Genomic DNA, 18,327 nt, shown 5'->3' on the forward strand with positions numbered 1-18,327 from the left:
ACTGTAGGAGGTCACTTGGCCAAAAGATATGAAGGTACTTCAGTTACATAATCACAGAAACCTGCCCTAGATATTAGAATTTTTTTTCTTTAATGTCAATTGAACATTATTAAACATTAATTTTTATGAGCAACCTTAAATTCACTGAAGGACTCTGCTTTGTAAAATGCAGCCAGGTTAACATTCCAGTTTTTCCCTAAGTGAACAAGTTTTAAATAATTTTTTTCATCCATTTTTCCAAATGGAAAAAAAACTCTAGGACTGCAAAAATATGCTTATTGCCAAAACTTTTAATATTTTACATAAAAATTATGGTATTACAGTATATGCTATGTACCAGAGCTACATTCTGCTCCGTTAAGTGGATATTAATTTTTCAAGTAAAATTATAAAGCACATTGGAGCTATCTATACATATGGATGGTGATGAGTGGACAGCTATTGCAGTCATTCCTTTGAATCAATAAACTTGCAATATTTATATTCATTACAGTACATCAAAATATGAAAAGACATCATAAAATACCGATCTTCACATACTTGGCCTTAAAAAAATTAATTTCAACTGCAGTAAATACCCTACTTAGCAATGAAAACAGAGTATATTGGAATATAAGAATTTAGGTATACCTGCATATTAATAAAAAAACCAGGCTTTATTGAACATCTGGGAAGTTTCATAAAAATAATACGAATAATTAAAGTATTTCAACAAATCTTATCAGTCATTCATAATGCTATTACTTTTAGTAGCCTCAGTTATTCAACATTACAAAAATAACACAAAAACCCACCACTCTTAGCATGGTAGTGTGGGTTTCCTGTGAAGAAATTTATCTTTACAAATTGAAGGCAAAAAAAAAAAAAAAAAATTCACTGCAGTGTTTCTAAAAATGGGATCACACTTCAGACTAAATACATCTATTGTATTTGATGCAGTAGCATGATTTTCTTAATTTTCAGTCACCGTATTTGGTCGTATATCTTAAGGCACTACAATAATGTACTCAGAAGTTTTTCTAGTCTGAACACCAGTGTACAATTCTGTGTTTTCACATAGTTCATTATAGTATCTTTTGATCAACAACTTCATATTATATTTATAAAATGCAAGGTGAAAACATTCTCAAAGAACATTAATTTATCTGCACAAAATAAACTCATAAATATCATATTAACCGACAAATTATTGTAGGGATATCAGTGGGAAAAATGATGATTTTTCAATTCCTTAAGAATTTTCCTATTAGAAAAATACCTGTTCAAAGGCATATAATTGTACAAGATTTTGCAGTAAGATTTAGAGAATTGAACGATAGGAAAATAATCAGAATTCTGGTGGCAGTAATGGTACCTGCTACCTCATATAAAATACACAACCATAAGAATTTTCACCGATATCACCAAAACATACCGAAAAATTCGGATGTATAGTATTGCACTGTACTTTAAAATTAATATACTGAACTCTACTGTACAGTATTATATCTTAAAATAAACCCTTTAACTGTGTTTGTATACATTGTTATTTGACAAAATTTTTAATCAAAACAATAACCAAGGATATAATGGTTTACATTTTTGCAATAAGAATAAAAATTTCTTTTAATAAAAATGCTTTGTTTAATAGTCTGACCAACTGTTCATGAAGAAGATATAAAGTATTATATGCCCTTCCAGCCTAAATTAAACCATCGCACCAGTGACCATGAACATGACTGATGGGTCATAACTCCTCCATACACAAGAGTAGAGGGGAAAATATGGACAGCAACTTACAAAATTGAAATTAACTCTGTGACTAGAAGTCTCACTCATAAATCCATCATTGAAATTATTAAAAGTTCACACTGGAATGGATATAACGAAGGACGATGCAAGTTCTTCCAAAGGAATATTATTTAAAGTTGATAAATATAACAAAATATGCTTTGCACATTTGTTAACTCATTAATATTATATTGATTCAAATGAGAACTTCTGTGAACTTCAGGAGCTATTCACGACTTTTGAACGGTACAGATCCCAAGTTTTACTTTACTGATGAGCAATGTACCCTAATTATCAGCGGTATGAGTACTGTGCAAATTTAATATATTAGCATATTAAATTCATTCTTTTGTAATAGTTTAAAATATGGCACCTGAAGACTATTGCATTAAAGTAAAAAGTATTTATGATCTTTAACCAATATGAAATGTATTGGTATATACAGTATAAGTCATCAGTAATATTTCACACTGAAATGGCACCAGATTTGGAAATTAATATAGATTATATCCGACCATTATTCTCAACCCTTTTACATAACACCCCAATAAATACTTCATCAATTTTAACAATAATAAATTTTCAAAGTTTATATGCTGCTAATATACTGTACAGTAGTATTGTTTTGATTTATTAACCACTATCAGTATCAAATATGTTTAACTAAAATGTGTTTCTCATCACAAGCACATTCAAGTAAAACTATTTTATTAAAACAATAAGCCGAGACAAAACCTACCTATAAATGCAATTATTTTGCATAAATTTGATTTTAGATTAATAAATCTTCTGAAGAACTACAGTACTTCCATATCTAGAAGTAAATTCCATTTTCACATTGCCACGATAAGATTTATTATTGTCACTAGATGCCATATGATAACTTACAAATCATTCAAATATACAAGTGTATGAGTGCAATGCTTAATGCATTTATGTAGGCTAAATGTAAAAATATAATGCCTTATCCTTCACTGTAAAATTATTATTTTATATACATGATTAAACAACTGTATCACAGAGAAAGATGGACAGTTCATACTGAAATATATAAAAAATTGCAAAATCATAATCGAAAATAAAAGAACAAAATTTACTTACCATACTTGTAAGATGTCTTATGCATTATGCAAAGCAAAGTCACCCTAACTCTGACTCCACATTACTTTAGCAGCAAAGATAAACTATATATTCTTTATGTACATTTTTCCATACTGATAAGTTCATTCCTACTTTTAAGTATCTGAAACTGTTCATAACATTTATTTTTCTTATAATGTTCAGTATGTTCAAAGCATATAAAAGTCTAATACACTGGTAGAAGGTATGCACAGTTCTCAATTACACCACTTGGCACATTGTTTTGATTTTCATATATATTTCTCGAATGCTCAACAACAAATTTTCTGCTTCTTTATTTGACACACCCTAAAGTGGTGAAGAAAAATTTATTGCAAATTTTCACTGAAAAGAAATTTTCTTAAATGGGAAGATAAAAACCCTTCAAGTGTTTCGCTACCGCTTACCAAGAGGTGGGAGTCGAACATTGTATCTATTTCGTGGTGGATACATCCCTGCACCCTGAGGTGGTGTTGACATATGGTCTCGAGATGATGATGGGCTCCTAAAGTCATTTCCATTGGAAATTGAGACAAGGGACAGGTCATCTCTGGTAGATGGATGATGTGTTCGCATAGGAGGCCTCTGTTGCCCAGAACTATCTGTATTTGCAGAGAAACTTGTACTATGTCTGCGGCTACGCTTACTACCACTAGGACCTGTACTCCCTTGAGAATCTGTAGGAGCTAAAATTCTGGGGTCACGTGCCCACACCTCTCCTACAGAACTTATTCCTGATCCTGGGCCATGTAACCCAGTTCCATCATTCCCAGACTTTCTCATTTCTGTTGAACTTGGTGACATTGGAGAATCATTCCAAGCACTAGCTGCACCTGGGGGGGTTTTATCTTCTCGTTGTGCATACCTACTCCAGTTGGCTCTATGCTAATCTTTCAGTTTTATCCGTTCTAAACTGCGTCTATTTTCATCCATGCTCTTTTCTTCTTCTTTAGCAATACGAGCAGCGGACAACGCAGAACCGCTGTTACTAGGAGACTGTGTTTGACTGTGCATTTCTTTTGCTACACCATATACATGAGTGATGTCTGGTCGTTTGTCTGGTTCAGGGTTGATGCAGTTGTCAACTAATGTTCTTAACTGAAAAACAAAGAGAAAGAAGAAAGTTAATATCATAGCCATGACAAAGCCGTGAGAATAAAGGAGCACTAAAGATATGGCTTCAAGAAATCTAGGCCAGGGTAAAATTCTTTATAGCTTTATCATATGCAAAAGATGCTACGCATTTATTTTACCTAAAAAGATTCATAGAAAAAACAAAGATTTTCTCATACGAATTGGTCACTTGTACAGCATACATTTTTTGCCCTTAGATATCATAGACACTAGTCGTATGTTTAACAGATGCAAGAAGAGCAGTGATAATACTGCACATGTGCTCCAAGGATCCAGGGGTTCACAGCAGTTACCTGCATCTCTTCTTGTGTTGTTTGTGTTGTTGGTTGTAAAAAAATAAGCAGGCCAGGTAGGAGGAAACTTATGTGAATGATGGGTTTGTATAAAAATGAAATAGATTCCTTATATTACATTTGTGTCTGCACAAACTCATCCCTCGTGTAAAGCCCAAATATCTATCTGGGAGAGTTGTCTAACTGCTTATACCTCAACCTGAGAACCGAGACTAAAATATCCCTGAAGACCTAGAACTCCAAGGCACTAAAAAAATGGGGATTCTAATTTGTTGTAAAATTCGTCTTAAAAAGCAAACTAGGTCCTTTATAGTAGTGTACATTATATAAAACAGTGAAACATCACAAATATTAAAAGTAATTTTTATTTTTTCCTAGCTATTTGTAAGATGTCTTATACATCCTCAGAGTATAATATTAGCTTATCTGGAAACGTTCGTTTAAAATTTCAAGGAAGTAGTAGTCGTTACTAGAGTGTGGTGGGTAAGCACCGCCCACCCGACAATCGACTCTAGGCTCACTTTTCACCTCAAGCCTGCAGTGTGGTTGAGGCAGGAAGTGTCAGAACACCATTGTCCTGTACACAAGCAGAGGTGCTGACCCCTGTCAACCTGAGGAATAAAATGTCACAGGTGTTAGGGTAAGCTCTTACCAGGTAACCGGTAGGCAGTCATAGTAGAGCCTGTACTCATGTGATGGATATGTTATCTGAACATATGATCATTATAAGAAATGGGGTTGAATGTATTCTATCCATCCTCCAACTCATAGGGGAGATACTTTTTAACCAAACTACTGTAGTTTGAAAAGAAATATTGCACAATTATGAGGATTCACTGCATCCAACGTATCGTCCAACAAATAACAACAACACTGCTACAACTCAATACTACCTTGAACAAGATGCTTTTTGTCTGTCTGGTGAGGGGTTAGGTTTGCTATACAGTGCAATCGGTTAAGCAACTACCACGAGGCCAAAAGTAAAGATATCATAGGACTTTAGTGAAGTTTGCCTTGCGTTTCCAGAGTCCTGTCTTCAAGATTTGTGTCACTGATAGGTTCTGCCTGAAAGCTAGGGTGAAGCCAATAACTCCGATTTCATGAGCTTGTGCCTCGGATGGTCCTTCCATCGATTCGTTGGGCGCAGGGTCGGCATGTCTGATGGGCTCACGAAGCCAGAATGCCGCAGTGTTCTTGGGCATTTTCTTCTTCGCCCTTCGGTGCTGAGGAATCTCTTTGGTGCTCTGGTGTGAAGCTCCGAGTTTTCTCTAGTCACATTCTGTAGAAAAGGGATCTGGGTTTTGGCCATAAACTCCACAATAGAGGTGAAGGAGACCTTCCATTCTTCAGGATGACTCGTACCATACGAAATGCCATGAAGTATGCCTACTCGCTTCACCTAAAGCTTACGCTAAGGCTAGCAAGAAGACTCTCGAGGGTCAGATCTCTGCCTGGCCCTCACTCAATGGCTTATATGATGAATGCATACGAGACCTGAGTCGGGCGACATCCCACTCCGAGAGCCTGAGCTCCCAAGGAGAGTAAGACTGCTCAAGCAATCAATTGCAGAGAGGCTCCAACCAGAGAATTACCCCTTCTTGGACAAAAATCACATTAGATGACCCACTTCCCCTGGTAAAAAGTGCAGAGGACCTAAACAGGTATTCAGACATTTCCTATCCATACACGTCAATGTTGTCCCGAAGTGTTGGAAGGCATCTTTGAATGCTACCCACAGGTCTGGAAATGGGAAGCATAATTCCAAGATTTTCTTTTTCAACTGTGGTGATCAGGTTGATCACCTGCAATCTTCAAAGAGTAAGAAGCCTTTTTCAACGCAAGGATGCAAGGACAACTACGAGCCAACAACCTACTCTTGGCAATAGAACTTGCCTGCTAGAACTCTATTTTTGACAAGAATGAACCTTACCAACAACTCTACAGTGTTGTCCACTACCCAGGTGTGCACCTGCTTTGGCAACTCACAAATGGTCTGTGAAACACTGGCCCTTGCTTGTTAACCTATGTCATAACCATAGCGTTGTTGCTCATCAACCCCACTGGGTACCAATCAAACATTGTTGAAGAGCTTACAGTGTTAGGAATGCTGCTTGCATTCGCAACTATATATGAAAGTGCTTTTCTTCTGTAGACCAGATCCCTGAGGGGGCTTGGTTCCTTGGATGTGTCTCCAACCAACAGCCTCTCTCTTAGTGAAGAGTTGAATGGAACTACTATGTACTGAACAATAAACTGGGATAGGAACTCATTAAAAATGAACTATTGAATAAATGTTACTGTGGGTACAAGTGGTCCATGTGTTGTACTCTGATGGACAAAGACTAAAATCTAGGGATAGTTGAAGACTAAGAATGTGGACATATAAGGGTGATGAGGTTATAATGCAGGATACATTAATTGTAGATTTAAACACCTCCAATTAAAAACCTATGTATCAAAGAAATACCAATTGAAAACAAAATACAAATTCAGAAAAAAAATAAAGATTAAAGCTATAGGTTAAACAGTTATAAATACAAGTGTATATAAAAAGAACACTACCAAAAATTGAAAAAAATACAAGCTAATGTATGTGGTGGTTAACAATAATACTTGTTAAAACCTTTGCAAAGATATATGATAAACTAAAAAATTAAGCCTGTAAGTATAACAATAAACCCTGTAAGGAGGCTAGTGGCATCAGTACACTGAATGCAGTGCAGACATTATTTGAGGGTCATTGCAGTATCTCTTCAATCCCTAACTAGACCAGCTTTACCATTGCTCGAGATTTAGTTTTTCTCTCTTTCTGTCTGGCCTCTTATGCACAACAGTACCGAGTCATTTAGTACAAATTCATAATTCAAAAGTCAACCTCTTACTTTTTTTTTAACATACTAGCCTAGAGAATAAGTCCAGATGCTTGTACAGTATTGTAGTGTACTTTACAGTATGTATGTATGTATGTATCTATTTACATGTATGTATGTATGTATCTATTTATATGTAAATAGTCTTAAGCTGAATGCAGTAGCCTAAAAGAGGAACTTTAGAAAAAATAGTTATAAACAAATTTTTAAAGGTAATTTGTATTTTACCTAGCTATATAAACCCAAATCCTTTATCAGGGGTATAAGCACTCGCAAACAGAAAAATCTAAAAAAGAACATTGTAATAGAAAGTGTCATTTCCCATGATAACGTTAGAAAATGCTTATTAAAATCAAGTCGTTAAAAAATTTAGCTACAAGGCCTTGCTAATGGTGAAGGTCAACTACTTGTATTAAGTAGGTATCACTAATTCATTTGATGTCCTGCAAAATAAATGAATAAAGTACGAGCCTGTAAGTAAGACAAAATGTTATTCCCTTCAATGGCATTTTTACCCTGGATTACTGAGGGGTATGTGCATGTGCAGGACTAATATCCCTTTGTATCTTAGATAAAAGCTACCAGAACCCGGGACATTTTAATACTCTACAACAGATGTTGACAATATGGCTGCCTGATTTATAATAAAACAAATATTCTGTACCAAATCGTATTTAAAAATTCAAGAAAATTTTTGGTAAGAGGAAACTATGTCAATCTATCTTATATGCAATGTGTTCAGTCAATGTGCAAGCCTCTTAGAAATTCTATGCTCAAAATGGAATCTAAAAATTCTAATTTTATTTTTATACTGTCGCATGAAGTTTGCTTATCTAGATGTTTATTTTACTTTAAGGGCTGCTTTTCTAGTCATCTAGAGTAGGGGAACCCTACTTTACAGGACCTTCATAGTAATTATATCAGGCTCATTCCAAGGCATTCAGATTTTCACACCGTATACTGCTCGTTTATTGTCAAATCCACACTATCGAAGCACTTAAAGAGAACAAAAAAGTTTTTAGTTTCCTCTTGAAAACCTTAATATCTTCAGTCTTTCCAATGTCTAATGGGACCTTATTGTATAGTCTTGGGGTTACATGTTTAAAGGCTCTGGTCCCTACAGTAGACATATCTAGGTTTAAATAATTTGAAGCCATCTGTAACTAGTCTTGTATTAACACATGATGGGTGCACAATATGTAGAAACTCTCTTAGATATTTAGGACATCCGGTTATGATAACCTTTTGGGTTTTTGTACTTCTTTTAAACACTAAATTTTAAAATTAGTTTTCTTTCTTTTTAATGGGCTTAGGCCTCTAGTACAGTATTGAGACAAACTGCTAATGCAAATATTTTAAAACTACTGTATCATTTTATTCAAATTTGCTGAATATAGCTTCCATAATTTACATGAAATTTATACCTAAATATAACTTCCCGAGGCAACTAACAAAGTGACAGGGACAGAAATTGAATGTGTTCAAGATGAAGTGTCTGAGGAGCATGGCTAGTGTATTTCAATTAAATAGGCATAAGAACAAAGTAATAAGAGTAAGAATGTATCTAAGAAATGAATTAGCAGCTAAAGTGGATATGAATGTGTTGAGGTGGTTTGGCCATGTAGAGAGAATGGAAAATGGCCATCTGCTGAAGAAGGCAATGAATGCAAGAGTTGATGGGAAAAGTACAAGGTCAAGGTTTAGGTGGATGGATGGAGTGGAAAAAGCTTTAGGTGATAGGAGGATAGATGAGAGAGAGGGAAAAGACCGTGCTAGAAATAGGAATGAATGGAGAGTGATTGTGATGCCGTTCCAATAGGCCCTGCTGCCTCCTCCGGTTGCCTTGTTAACCGCTGAGGTAGCAACAGTAAGGGATTCAGCATATGAAGCTTCATTTATACTATTACTATTACTAAGCTACAACCCTAGTTGGAAAAGCAGGATGCTAAAAGCCCAGGGGCCCCAACAGGGGAAAATAGCCCAGTGAGGAAAGGAAACACTGAAAAATAAAATATTTTAAGAACAGTAGCAACATTAAAATAATTATTTCCTATGTAAAGGATAACTTTAACAAAACAAGAGGAAGAGAAATTAAATACAGTAGAATAGTGTGCCCAAGTGTACCCTCAAGCAAGAGAACTCTAACCCATAGTGCAAGATCATGGTACAGAGGCTATGGCACTACCCAAGACCAGAGAACAATGGTTTGATTCTGAAGTGTCCTCCTAGAAGAGCAGCTTACCATGGTTAAAGAATCTCTTCTACCCTTACCAAGAGGAAAGTAGCCACTGAACAATTACAGTGCAGCAGTTAAATCCTTGGGTGAAGAATTGTTTGGTAGTCTCAGTGTTGTCAGGTGTATGAGGACAGAGGAGAATCTGTAAAGAATATGCCAGACTATTCGGTGTATGTGTAGGCAAAGGGAAAGTGAACCGTAACCAATGAGAGGGATCCAATATAGTATTGTCTGGCCAGTCAAAGGTCCCCATAACTCTCTAGCGGTAGTATCTCAACGGGTGGCTGGTGCCCCGGCCAACATACTACCTACTACCATTTATGGTGGATAACTGGGGGAGATAGGGCTGTGGCCCCTTTACAGTTCCAGCCAAACTCGGCTGAATCCCTCATCAGGGTGGCTGGTGCCCCGGCCAACATACTACCTACTACCATTTATGGTGGATAACTGGGGGAGATAGGGCTGTGGCCCCTTTACAGTTCCAGCCAAACTCGGCTGAATCCCTCATCAGGCTGGAAGGAGCTAAGAGAAGAAAAGTTCCCCTTTTGTTATTTTTATTTTTTATGTTGGCTAACCCCAAAACTGGAAATGTTCCTTGGTAGATAGATAGACCAACGAAAGACTTCTCATTCAAATAGTTACAAATAACTACTGTATATCTATAGTTATCAAGTAGTTCAATTACATTAATTTCTATAAGAGCATCAAATTGAGGTAATTTTGTAATACTTTGACCTATGGGTATCAGACAAATAGCCTACATGACCCAAATCTAGAATACGGAGAAGAAGAACACAAAGTGGTTAGGTTGAAGCAGATTACACAAGCTGTAAGTATAATATTTCACTAAAGACTGGTGAAGGTACAGCCACCAACTTGGTGGATTACTGTACTATTCAATTATATGGTCTTACTGTAACAGATTTTCAACTTAACAGAAACTCACCTCAGCTGAGTAATGATCAGTGGGAAGAGGTGGATAGTCACAATTTTCTATTTTCTTGCATAAAGAGTACAAGTTCATTTTATCACCGTAAAATGGACTCTGCAAAGCTGCCATCTGTAAAAGAAGAAAACATTACTAGATTTGACATCATGAAAGATAAAGCATTAAAAATTTAAGAAATTATAATAGTAATGATGATGATGATAATAATTACTATCATCAAATCACCAATTTATAGGCTCAAATCTTGTTTGAGGACTTCGCTCTTAAATTAGAGGTGAAAATTTTAATATGATGAAGTTGAACATTTAGGGAAAAAAAGACAAAAGGGAAATGCCTGAAAATTAATGTAGACAAGTCAATGCATTTTGGATTGAAAAAGTGCTACATGATAATATCTAAGAATGCCACTCAAAGCATACTGTAAACACTATCCCCCATAAAACATGCTATGTGTATCAAGTTTTCCAAAGTAAAATTCCAACAATTTTGACTTGCACAAAGATAACCCATTAATTTTATTCGTTTTACTATTTTAAGAAAAAGGATTAGTGCCGAATTGCTAGATGAAGTATGTAACTGCTAATAGATGCTCTAAGACCTCTCACACTATAGAGATTTAGTCTCATTACAATAGCTCTTGATTCTTGATTTTTTCAGTGGACCAGTGATGTGTAGCAACTGGAGGGAAAAGAAGGAGCAGGAGGAGATTTTATATACAGGTAGTTAATTATAAGGCTTGTCTATTGAACATAAAACTTACTGTACAGTATATAGTATAGTTTTTTAAGTGTTCATTAATATCGTAATAACAGACCTCAATTTGGGAAGCCAACATTTTTATTTTCCATGACACCTAAAATAATCTATTTTCCAAGAAGTTAATCTTTTCCTCTCATTTTATTTTCTAGTCTTCTAAAGTTTACAAAAAAGGACAACTATTCATCATTACTAGGGGGTAGTGACATTAGTGCACCTCCTGTGGTACACTGTATGCATTACTACTGTCTTTGATGTGTCTCACTGACTCTTGGCTTCACCCACTATTTGGGGTTTTACTTTACTTTTGTACCAACTTCTCATGTCATTTATTTCATTGTACAACTGCAAGATTTCCTACCATAGCATGCCTCAATGAATGGCATTCATGAACCCAATGCTAGGCAATAGGATCAAAATTCTTCTAATCAAATTAAATCAATCTATCATTACTTAACTTAAAAAATTATCAGGGGTATAATTAACTTAAATTTCAACTGAGAATAAATTTTCTTCAAAATTTTCAGTGTTTTCAAAGTCTTTAAATGAATGCTCATGCAATAGTTTAACAGATAAATGCAAAAACACACATATACATCTTAAGTTTAGAGTAGAATATCACTAAAATAAGACCATATGAAAGTTTTTTGCCCGCACCTCTTTGGCACCAGATTTATTACAATAGGTATCTACCTTTTACTTTTCATCTGAATTTATTGGTGTCCTACTATCTACTTGCCCTATTTCTTTAACTTCATAAGGCTTAAATCTTCACTTCGCACATCAGAATTAATCCGTAGAGTAAGCCTAACTATATAAAACTTGGTACTTGAAAAAACAATTAATCTTGGTAAGAGTAAAACCATTAAAACATAGACCACTTATGCAACATAACTGTTAACGCTTTGATCATATAGTATTATTCCTCGATAGCATTGCACATGTTAGTATAATCATACTGAAGTGTTCTTGAAAGCTAAACTATAATTTCCTAAGCTTTAAATGAAAAATTAAAATTATATTTCAATTCTACATGATACACAATGTCAAAATTGTTTATACTGTATCTTGATTAAGAATTTCCAGCAAAAGACAAAGTACAGACAATGTCAATCAACAATTATAAAACCATAGAGAAAATATGTTTACGTGAAAACCACTACAGTACTAATATAATAAATGTAATGACTAGGTAGACGATAGAGTTGCAGTACAGTACCTCATAAAGTAAACATCCGAGAGACCAAATATCACTTTTGAAATTATAACCATGTTCATGAATCCTCTCTGGGCTCATATAATATGGAGTGCCGACTAAAGAGTGAGCAGCCGTTGTTTTAGAACTAAAGAATCGACCGAGGCCAAGGTCACCCAACTTCACTACTCCTTGTGCAGTGATGAAGACATTAGCCGGTTTGATATCTGAAATGGATGTGCTGTGATAAGATCTGACAAAAAATTTAATATAATTCTATATACATAGAGAAGAATATTTCAAGATCAATTAATAACATTGGCTATGTAAATGAGTGTCAAAACTTTCTAATTTTCATGTCAAAGAACGATCATAAAACAATAGGGAAAAAAAAAAGACAAATCATTTTGGAAATAGTCACCAAACGAAGAAAAATCAGATGGATAATATCAGGAGGAATATAACATGACAAATTCGAAGATAATTTGTATTTTTCCTAACCATACAAACCTTAGCTATTTACAAAGGGTTACCTTTTAGCGCAGCTGAAATGGCGAGCCATTAGAATTTAACGAGGGTGTATTACCCCCGCGCTAGTTAGCGGGGGGGTAGGGGAGTGGTAGCTAGCTACCCCTCCTCCCCCTCACACACAGGTGAATACTCACTTTCACTTAGAGGTAGGACTTGTCTTGGGGGACAGGGCTGGCGGGCAAATATGTGTAAATAGCTAAGGTTTGTATGGTTAGGAAAAATAAAAATTATCTTCGAATTTGTCATTTGTTCCGTAACCGAAATAGCCCAGCGGCATAGTAAGAAATATGAAACCAATTGTTCAAATTGTTCTAAAAGCACCAAAATTGGCACACATGTGGATTAATACATTCTGAACAATTTTGGATATGGAGGCATTCAAGATTCTCCCCGTAGCACATTTGGCGGCCATTTTTCAAAATGGCCGCTATTTACCGTTAGCGTCATTGAATATGTACCATAATTTGTCTTTTTGTGGATGCTAAAGGTGATAAGTGTGCTAGAGGTGATAAGTATTGTACAATTACACATACTTCTGTGCTTACCAAATAATTTGGCTACCATTTCACAAGAAAATGAATTTTACTTTGCAGCGGCAGCGTTGGTGGCAGTGACGGCGGCTGCAGTAATAGTATAGTGTTGATAGTCATGGTGCTTGTAGTAGTAACTTGTGGTAACATGGTGGTGTTTTGTGTCTTTGCAGGTGAGGCAGCAGCAGCACCACCTGACATCAGAGACGCGTTGTTCCAGACTGCAGCCATGGCAAAGAAGTTCCAACTGGTCGATACTTTTGAGCAACGTACTCCCACAACACCTCCTGAGACAAACTGGAAGCTGTGTCTTGTATGTCAAGAGGAGACAACAGAGTCACTTGTCTGCCCAGTACTGTCTAAACGCCGAGACCCTGGGAGTGGATACACGACAATGGCTGCAAACTTGGTCAAATTTGATGAACTCGGAGAACTGCCAAGAACTGTTCAGTTACAGAGACTAGATGAAGGACAAGGTGTTGAGGCGACAATGGTTGCCCACCAGGCCAAGTGGCATAAAACATGTATGCTCAAATACAATAACACAATGCTACGAAGAGCAGAGAAGAGACGCATCACAAGCAGCTCAGCATTTGATAGTACTGACAATGTCCAGGCCAAGCGCGCCAGAACACACTCTTCAGAAGCCACTACCAGCGGCACCTCCTGCTTTTTCTGTGGAAAGTCTGGCACAGAGACCCTACATGAAGTAACAACCTTCCAGGTGGACACACGCGTACGGAAGTGTGCAGCGCAAGTTGGGGACAATGAACTCATAGCCAGGCTCAGCATGGGTGATATGGTGGCTCTGGAGGCCAAGTACCATTCCAAGTGTTTGTTGGCTTTTACTATCGTGCAAAGACCACTGTAGAAGCCGAGCAGAAAACTGACCATGAAGGTGTAATGTCAAGAATCGTACTGGCTGAACTGGTCCTGTATATCGAGGAAACCCACCTAGAAGAGGGCACCACCCCAGTCTTCAGACTCGCAGAACTTGTAAAGCTATACAAAACAAGAATGGAACAGCTCGGGGTTGTTTTGTGCCAGAAAGTTAATAGCACAAGGCTGAAAGAGCGCCTGTTAGCCCAGATACCAGGCCTGAGATCCCACAGCAAAGGCCGAGATGTTTTACTAGCGTTTGATGAAGACATTGGTGAAGCGCTAGGCAAAGCCTGCGAGCAAGACTGTGACACTGAGGCAGTTCACCTTGCGCGTGCTGCACAAATAGTTCGTCGATATATGTTTGAAGACACTTACCAATTCCGTGGATCATTCCCGGCATGAAAATCAGCAATGCCCTCCAGCTTTATCTGACGGAGGGAGACTGTACCTAGGGAGCAAGAGTGACTTGCTGGTGTGCCTTGAAGGCCATGCTGAGCCTCAGTTTGAAGCTCCTACTGTCACTGCTGTTGTCCTCGATGGAGCAGTAATCGTACAGATGTTGAAGCCGGGTACTGCCAACACGTTCGAGGAATATGCACAGCAAGTGTTCATCCCATACGTTGTATAACGTTTCCAACATGTATCACGTCTTGACCTTGTGTGGGACAGCTACAGAGCAGATTCCCTGAAGGCATCAACCAGAGAACAGCGTGGAAAGGGAGTACGTCGGCGTGTTGTCGACTCAGCAGTCATACCAGGAAATTGGCAAAGTTTCCTGCGAGTTGATAGCAACAAAGTGGAGCTCTTCAGCTACCTCTCCACCATGCTTGCAGAGTCCTTTCAAGAAGAAGGCAAGGAACTGGTCGTCACTGATGGGGAGCAGGTGATCTGTGTTCCACAGCAAGAGGATGTCAACTCACTCGCACCATGCAACCAAGAAGAGGCAGACACCCGCATGATGCTACATGTAGCACATGCTGCACAACATGGTCACCACCAGATACAGGTTCGAACAGTAGACAGTGACGTCGTGGTCCTAGCAGTGATGGTAGTCCAGAAACTACCAGCTGGAGACGAACTCTGGGTAGCCTTTGGGACAGGCAAGAACTACCGCTACATTGCAGCCCATGAAATAGCTTCCTCCCTTGGTCCAGAGAAGGCATGTGCTCTTCCAATGTTTCATGCCATCACAGGGTGTGATACTGTGTCAGCCTTCGTCGGACATGGGAAGAAATCTGCCTGGGCAACATGGAACACGCTGCCAGAACTCACTGATGCCCTGCTGAGTCTGGCAAATGCACCCACAAGCATCCAAGAGGATACAATGCATGTCATCGAGAGGTTTGTCATACTCCTGTATGACCGCACAAGCAAATGCAAGGACGTCAACAAGGCGAGAAAGCAGCTCTTTGCAAAGACGAACTCTGTTCAGAACATCCCGCCAACCTACGCTGCTCTGGAGCAGCATGTGAAGAGATCTGCCCTTCAGGGTGGTCATGTCTGGGGCCAGGCATTGGTACCAACGCCCGTGCTCCCTCCACCAACAGACTGGGGCTGGCATCGGAGTGATGATGGGCTCTACACACCACTCTGGACCACACTCCCTGAGGCATCCAAGGCCTGCTATGAGCTGGTGTCTTGTGGATGCAAGAAAGGCTGCAAAAACCGCTGCAAGTGCAAGAACGCTTCACTGCAATGCACTGGTCTATGTTTCTGTGAAGGCGAATGCCAGTAGATTGGGACAGAAAACTTGCTAACCAACATTATGATCTGTAGACATTCATAATTCTGGTGACCAGATTTGAAAAGTTCGGAATCATAATTAACATAGTGTGGCAAAATCTACGTTATTGTATTACATGTATGTACTGCAGGATTACACAAGTACTGTGCCTAGAGACTGGGCTTTTGGTCGACTATATAACTACAATCTGACCATACTGTAAACTTCCCGTACTCTGTGTATTATTTTGACTAGCAATTTTGCCAGCAATTTGAAATAAAAAAGCAACTTGAGCAATTAAAGTGTGTTCCTGAAATCAGGTACTGGTTATTAGAGGTATTATGTCATTGAGTATTGAAATCTTCATCAAATGTCCACTTTTTCCACAAAATGGCGGCCAGTTTGGGGGCCATTTTTGAGAAGATTCATCTAAATATCTGTTAAACATTTATTGATGTTAATTCTGATGTAAAAAAAGGGAATTTTGGCCCATCTAGCACCAAACTAACGACACATAATGAAGTCTATGTAATGACGCTAATGTTAAATGGCGGCCATTTTGAACAATGGCCGCCATATCTTCCTAAGGGCTAATCTTGAATGCCTCCATATCCAAAAATGTTTAGAATATATTAATCTACATGTGTGCCAATTTTGGTGCTTTTAGACCAATTTGAACAATTGGTCTGCTATGCCGCTGTACTAAAATACAAACCACGCTATTTACAAAGGGTGACTTACCCCTTAGGAAGGGTGGAAAGTCCCCAGCCATACTGGCTTTGGCTTTACCCGGGGACTCAGAATCCGAGTGAGTCGCACTCGAGAAAAGAAGTCCCTGCACCTCACAAGTTCCTTGCTCCGCAAGGAACCATGTGGCCTACGTAAGCTTGTGTGTGAAGGAAGAAGTGTGACCCGTCCTAGGCAGTTGACCTGGAGTTCCAGAAGGAACTCTGGGTTAGGACGTTCCCAATACCACCTCGTCAGGGTATGGGGGACGCGACAGTATTGACTCAATACTCGGAACACAAGGAAGCATGGTTTACCTGCAGAGGTTCGAGGTCAGCTATGCAGAGACCAGGATGCTGCTTCCCCGTAGAGGGGATGATGAAGAAAGAAGTAAGGGCCAGACATACTTCTTTCGTTCATGCAGACTAAAACCTGATAACAATGCCCTCAACCTTCTGCTACCTGTCCAAAAAGGAGCCTGAGGTTAGACCAGCTGTTGTGTAGCCACCACAGAGCGATAGAAAACGTATCGAGACTCCTGTGGGTCACGCCCTGCAGGAAGCGGGCTGCGAAGGTCATTAGATGCTTCCAGACACCAGCTTGTAGCACCTGCGTCACAGAGTAGTATTACTCGAAGGCGAGGGACGTTGCGATGTATCCAACATCGTGCTGTAGGGCGACGTGACGGGGGAGGGTCTGGAGACAGGTCGAGATGAATGTCCTTGAGTCCGGGCTGAAGAGGTATACTGGTGACTCTCCCCCATGTCCTCCTTGTGCTCCCAAATTGGCTGCAACTGAGGACAAACTGCAGCTGTTCCCAGCGCTAACCTCTCGATTCCTTTACTGGCAAGAAGAGAAGGTCTTGGGACATCAGATACAGAATTGAGACTCGAAATCTTGAATGAATCGGACCGAAGGGCCGGGACCCCCAGATTCTGAGTCTAGCCAACAACTCAGGAGCGAGCCTGAATGTTGCCTTCCCCTCTTCCTTAGAAAGGGGGGAGTCGTAAGAGACCAAGAAGATTGCTTACACACTGGCCGTGGCCAGAGTGAGCAGGAGACCCAAGGCGGAATACAATCCGAGGCCTGTCGTAAAGGGTCTTGAGAAGATCTCTTAAAGGACTAAAAGTCCGAGCCATGCTCCAAGTTGGAGGTCTTCCTTCGACTAGGGCAGGGACGATCGTAGCTTCGCATGAGCGAGGATAGGCTGAGCGACAGGCTTCATTGCCGAGAGCGGAAAGGAGCTTCCTCCCGCCGAAAGGCAATAAGACCGTTATTGCTGGAGAAGAGGCCTCAAGGGAAGAGGTATATCTCCCACGGCACCAACCACCTTAGACTCTTCACTTTGCCTGGGAGACCCCTGTGGATGACTATCGCAGATGACGCGACCTCCGTACCGCGACTGTAGCGGGTTGTCTCTTCTTGAGGAGGAAGCGTAGTGTCTCCAGGCATGAAGCCGAAGCAACGCCCCGGTTCGGGAGAGATGTCGCAGTGTGGTTGCTTGAGTAGTCTGCGCCGTGGGAGAAGCTCTCCCGGGAGTTCCGTCAGGGGAAGCAGAGGGTCCAGAAACCGTTCTGCGCATAGTCCCAGTGGAGCTCTCCCATTGAAAGGTT

The 18,327-nt window shown here is 39.1% G+C and overlaps 1 protein-coding gene across 2 annotated transcripts in view; it reads right to left on the reverse strand.

Annotated features, from left to right (window-relative positions):
* Nucleotides 1-275: 275 nt before the first annotated feature.
* LOC137638343 (serine/threonine-protein kinase Nek7-like) overlaps nucleotides 276-18,327 on the reverse strand; it is a 116,613-nt gene continuing 98,561 nt past the window's right edge. For both annotated transcript variants that reach the window (XM_068370389.1, XM_068370388.1), the window contains exons 4-6: nucleotides 12,347-12,549; nucleotides 10,369-10,482; nucleotides 276-3,987 (exon numbers count right to left, since the gene is read on the reverse strand). In XM_068370389.1, coding sequence (XP_068226490.1) covers nucleotides 3,775-3,987; nucleotides 10,369-10,482; nucleotides 12,347-12,549 — 530 coding nt within the window. In that variant the 3' untranslated portion in view covers nucleotides 276-3,774. The remainder of the gene's footprint in view (nucleotides 3,988-10,368; nucleotides 10,483-12,346; nucleotides 12,550-18,327) is intronic.

This window comes from Palaemon carinicauda, chromosome 3 (assembly GCF_036898095.1).
Source record: "Palaemon carinicauda isolate YSFRI2023 chromosome 3, ASM3689809v2, whole genome shotgun sequence".
NCBI lineage: Eukaryota > Metazoa > Arthropoda > Malacostraca > Decapoda > Palaemonidae > Palaemon > Palaemon carinicauda.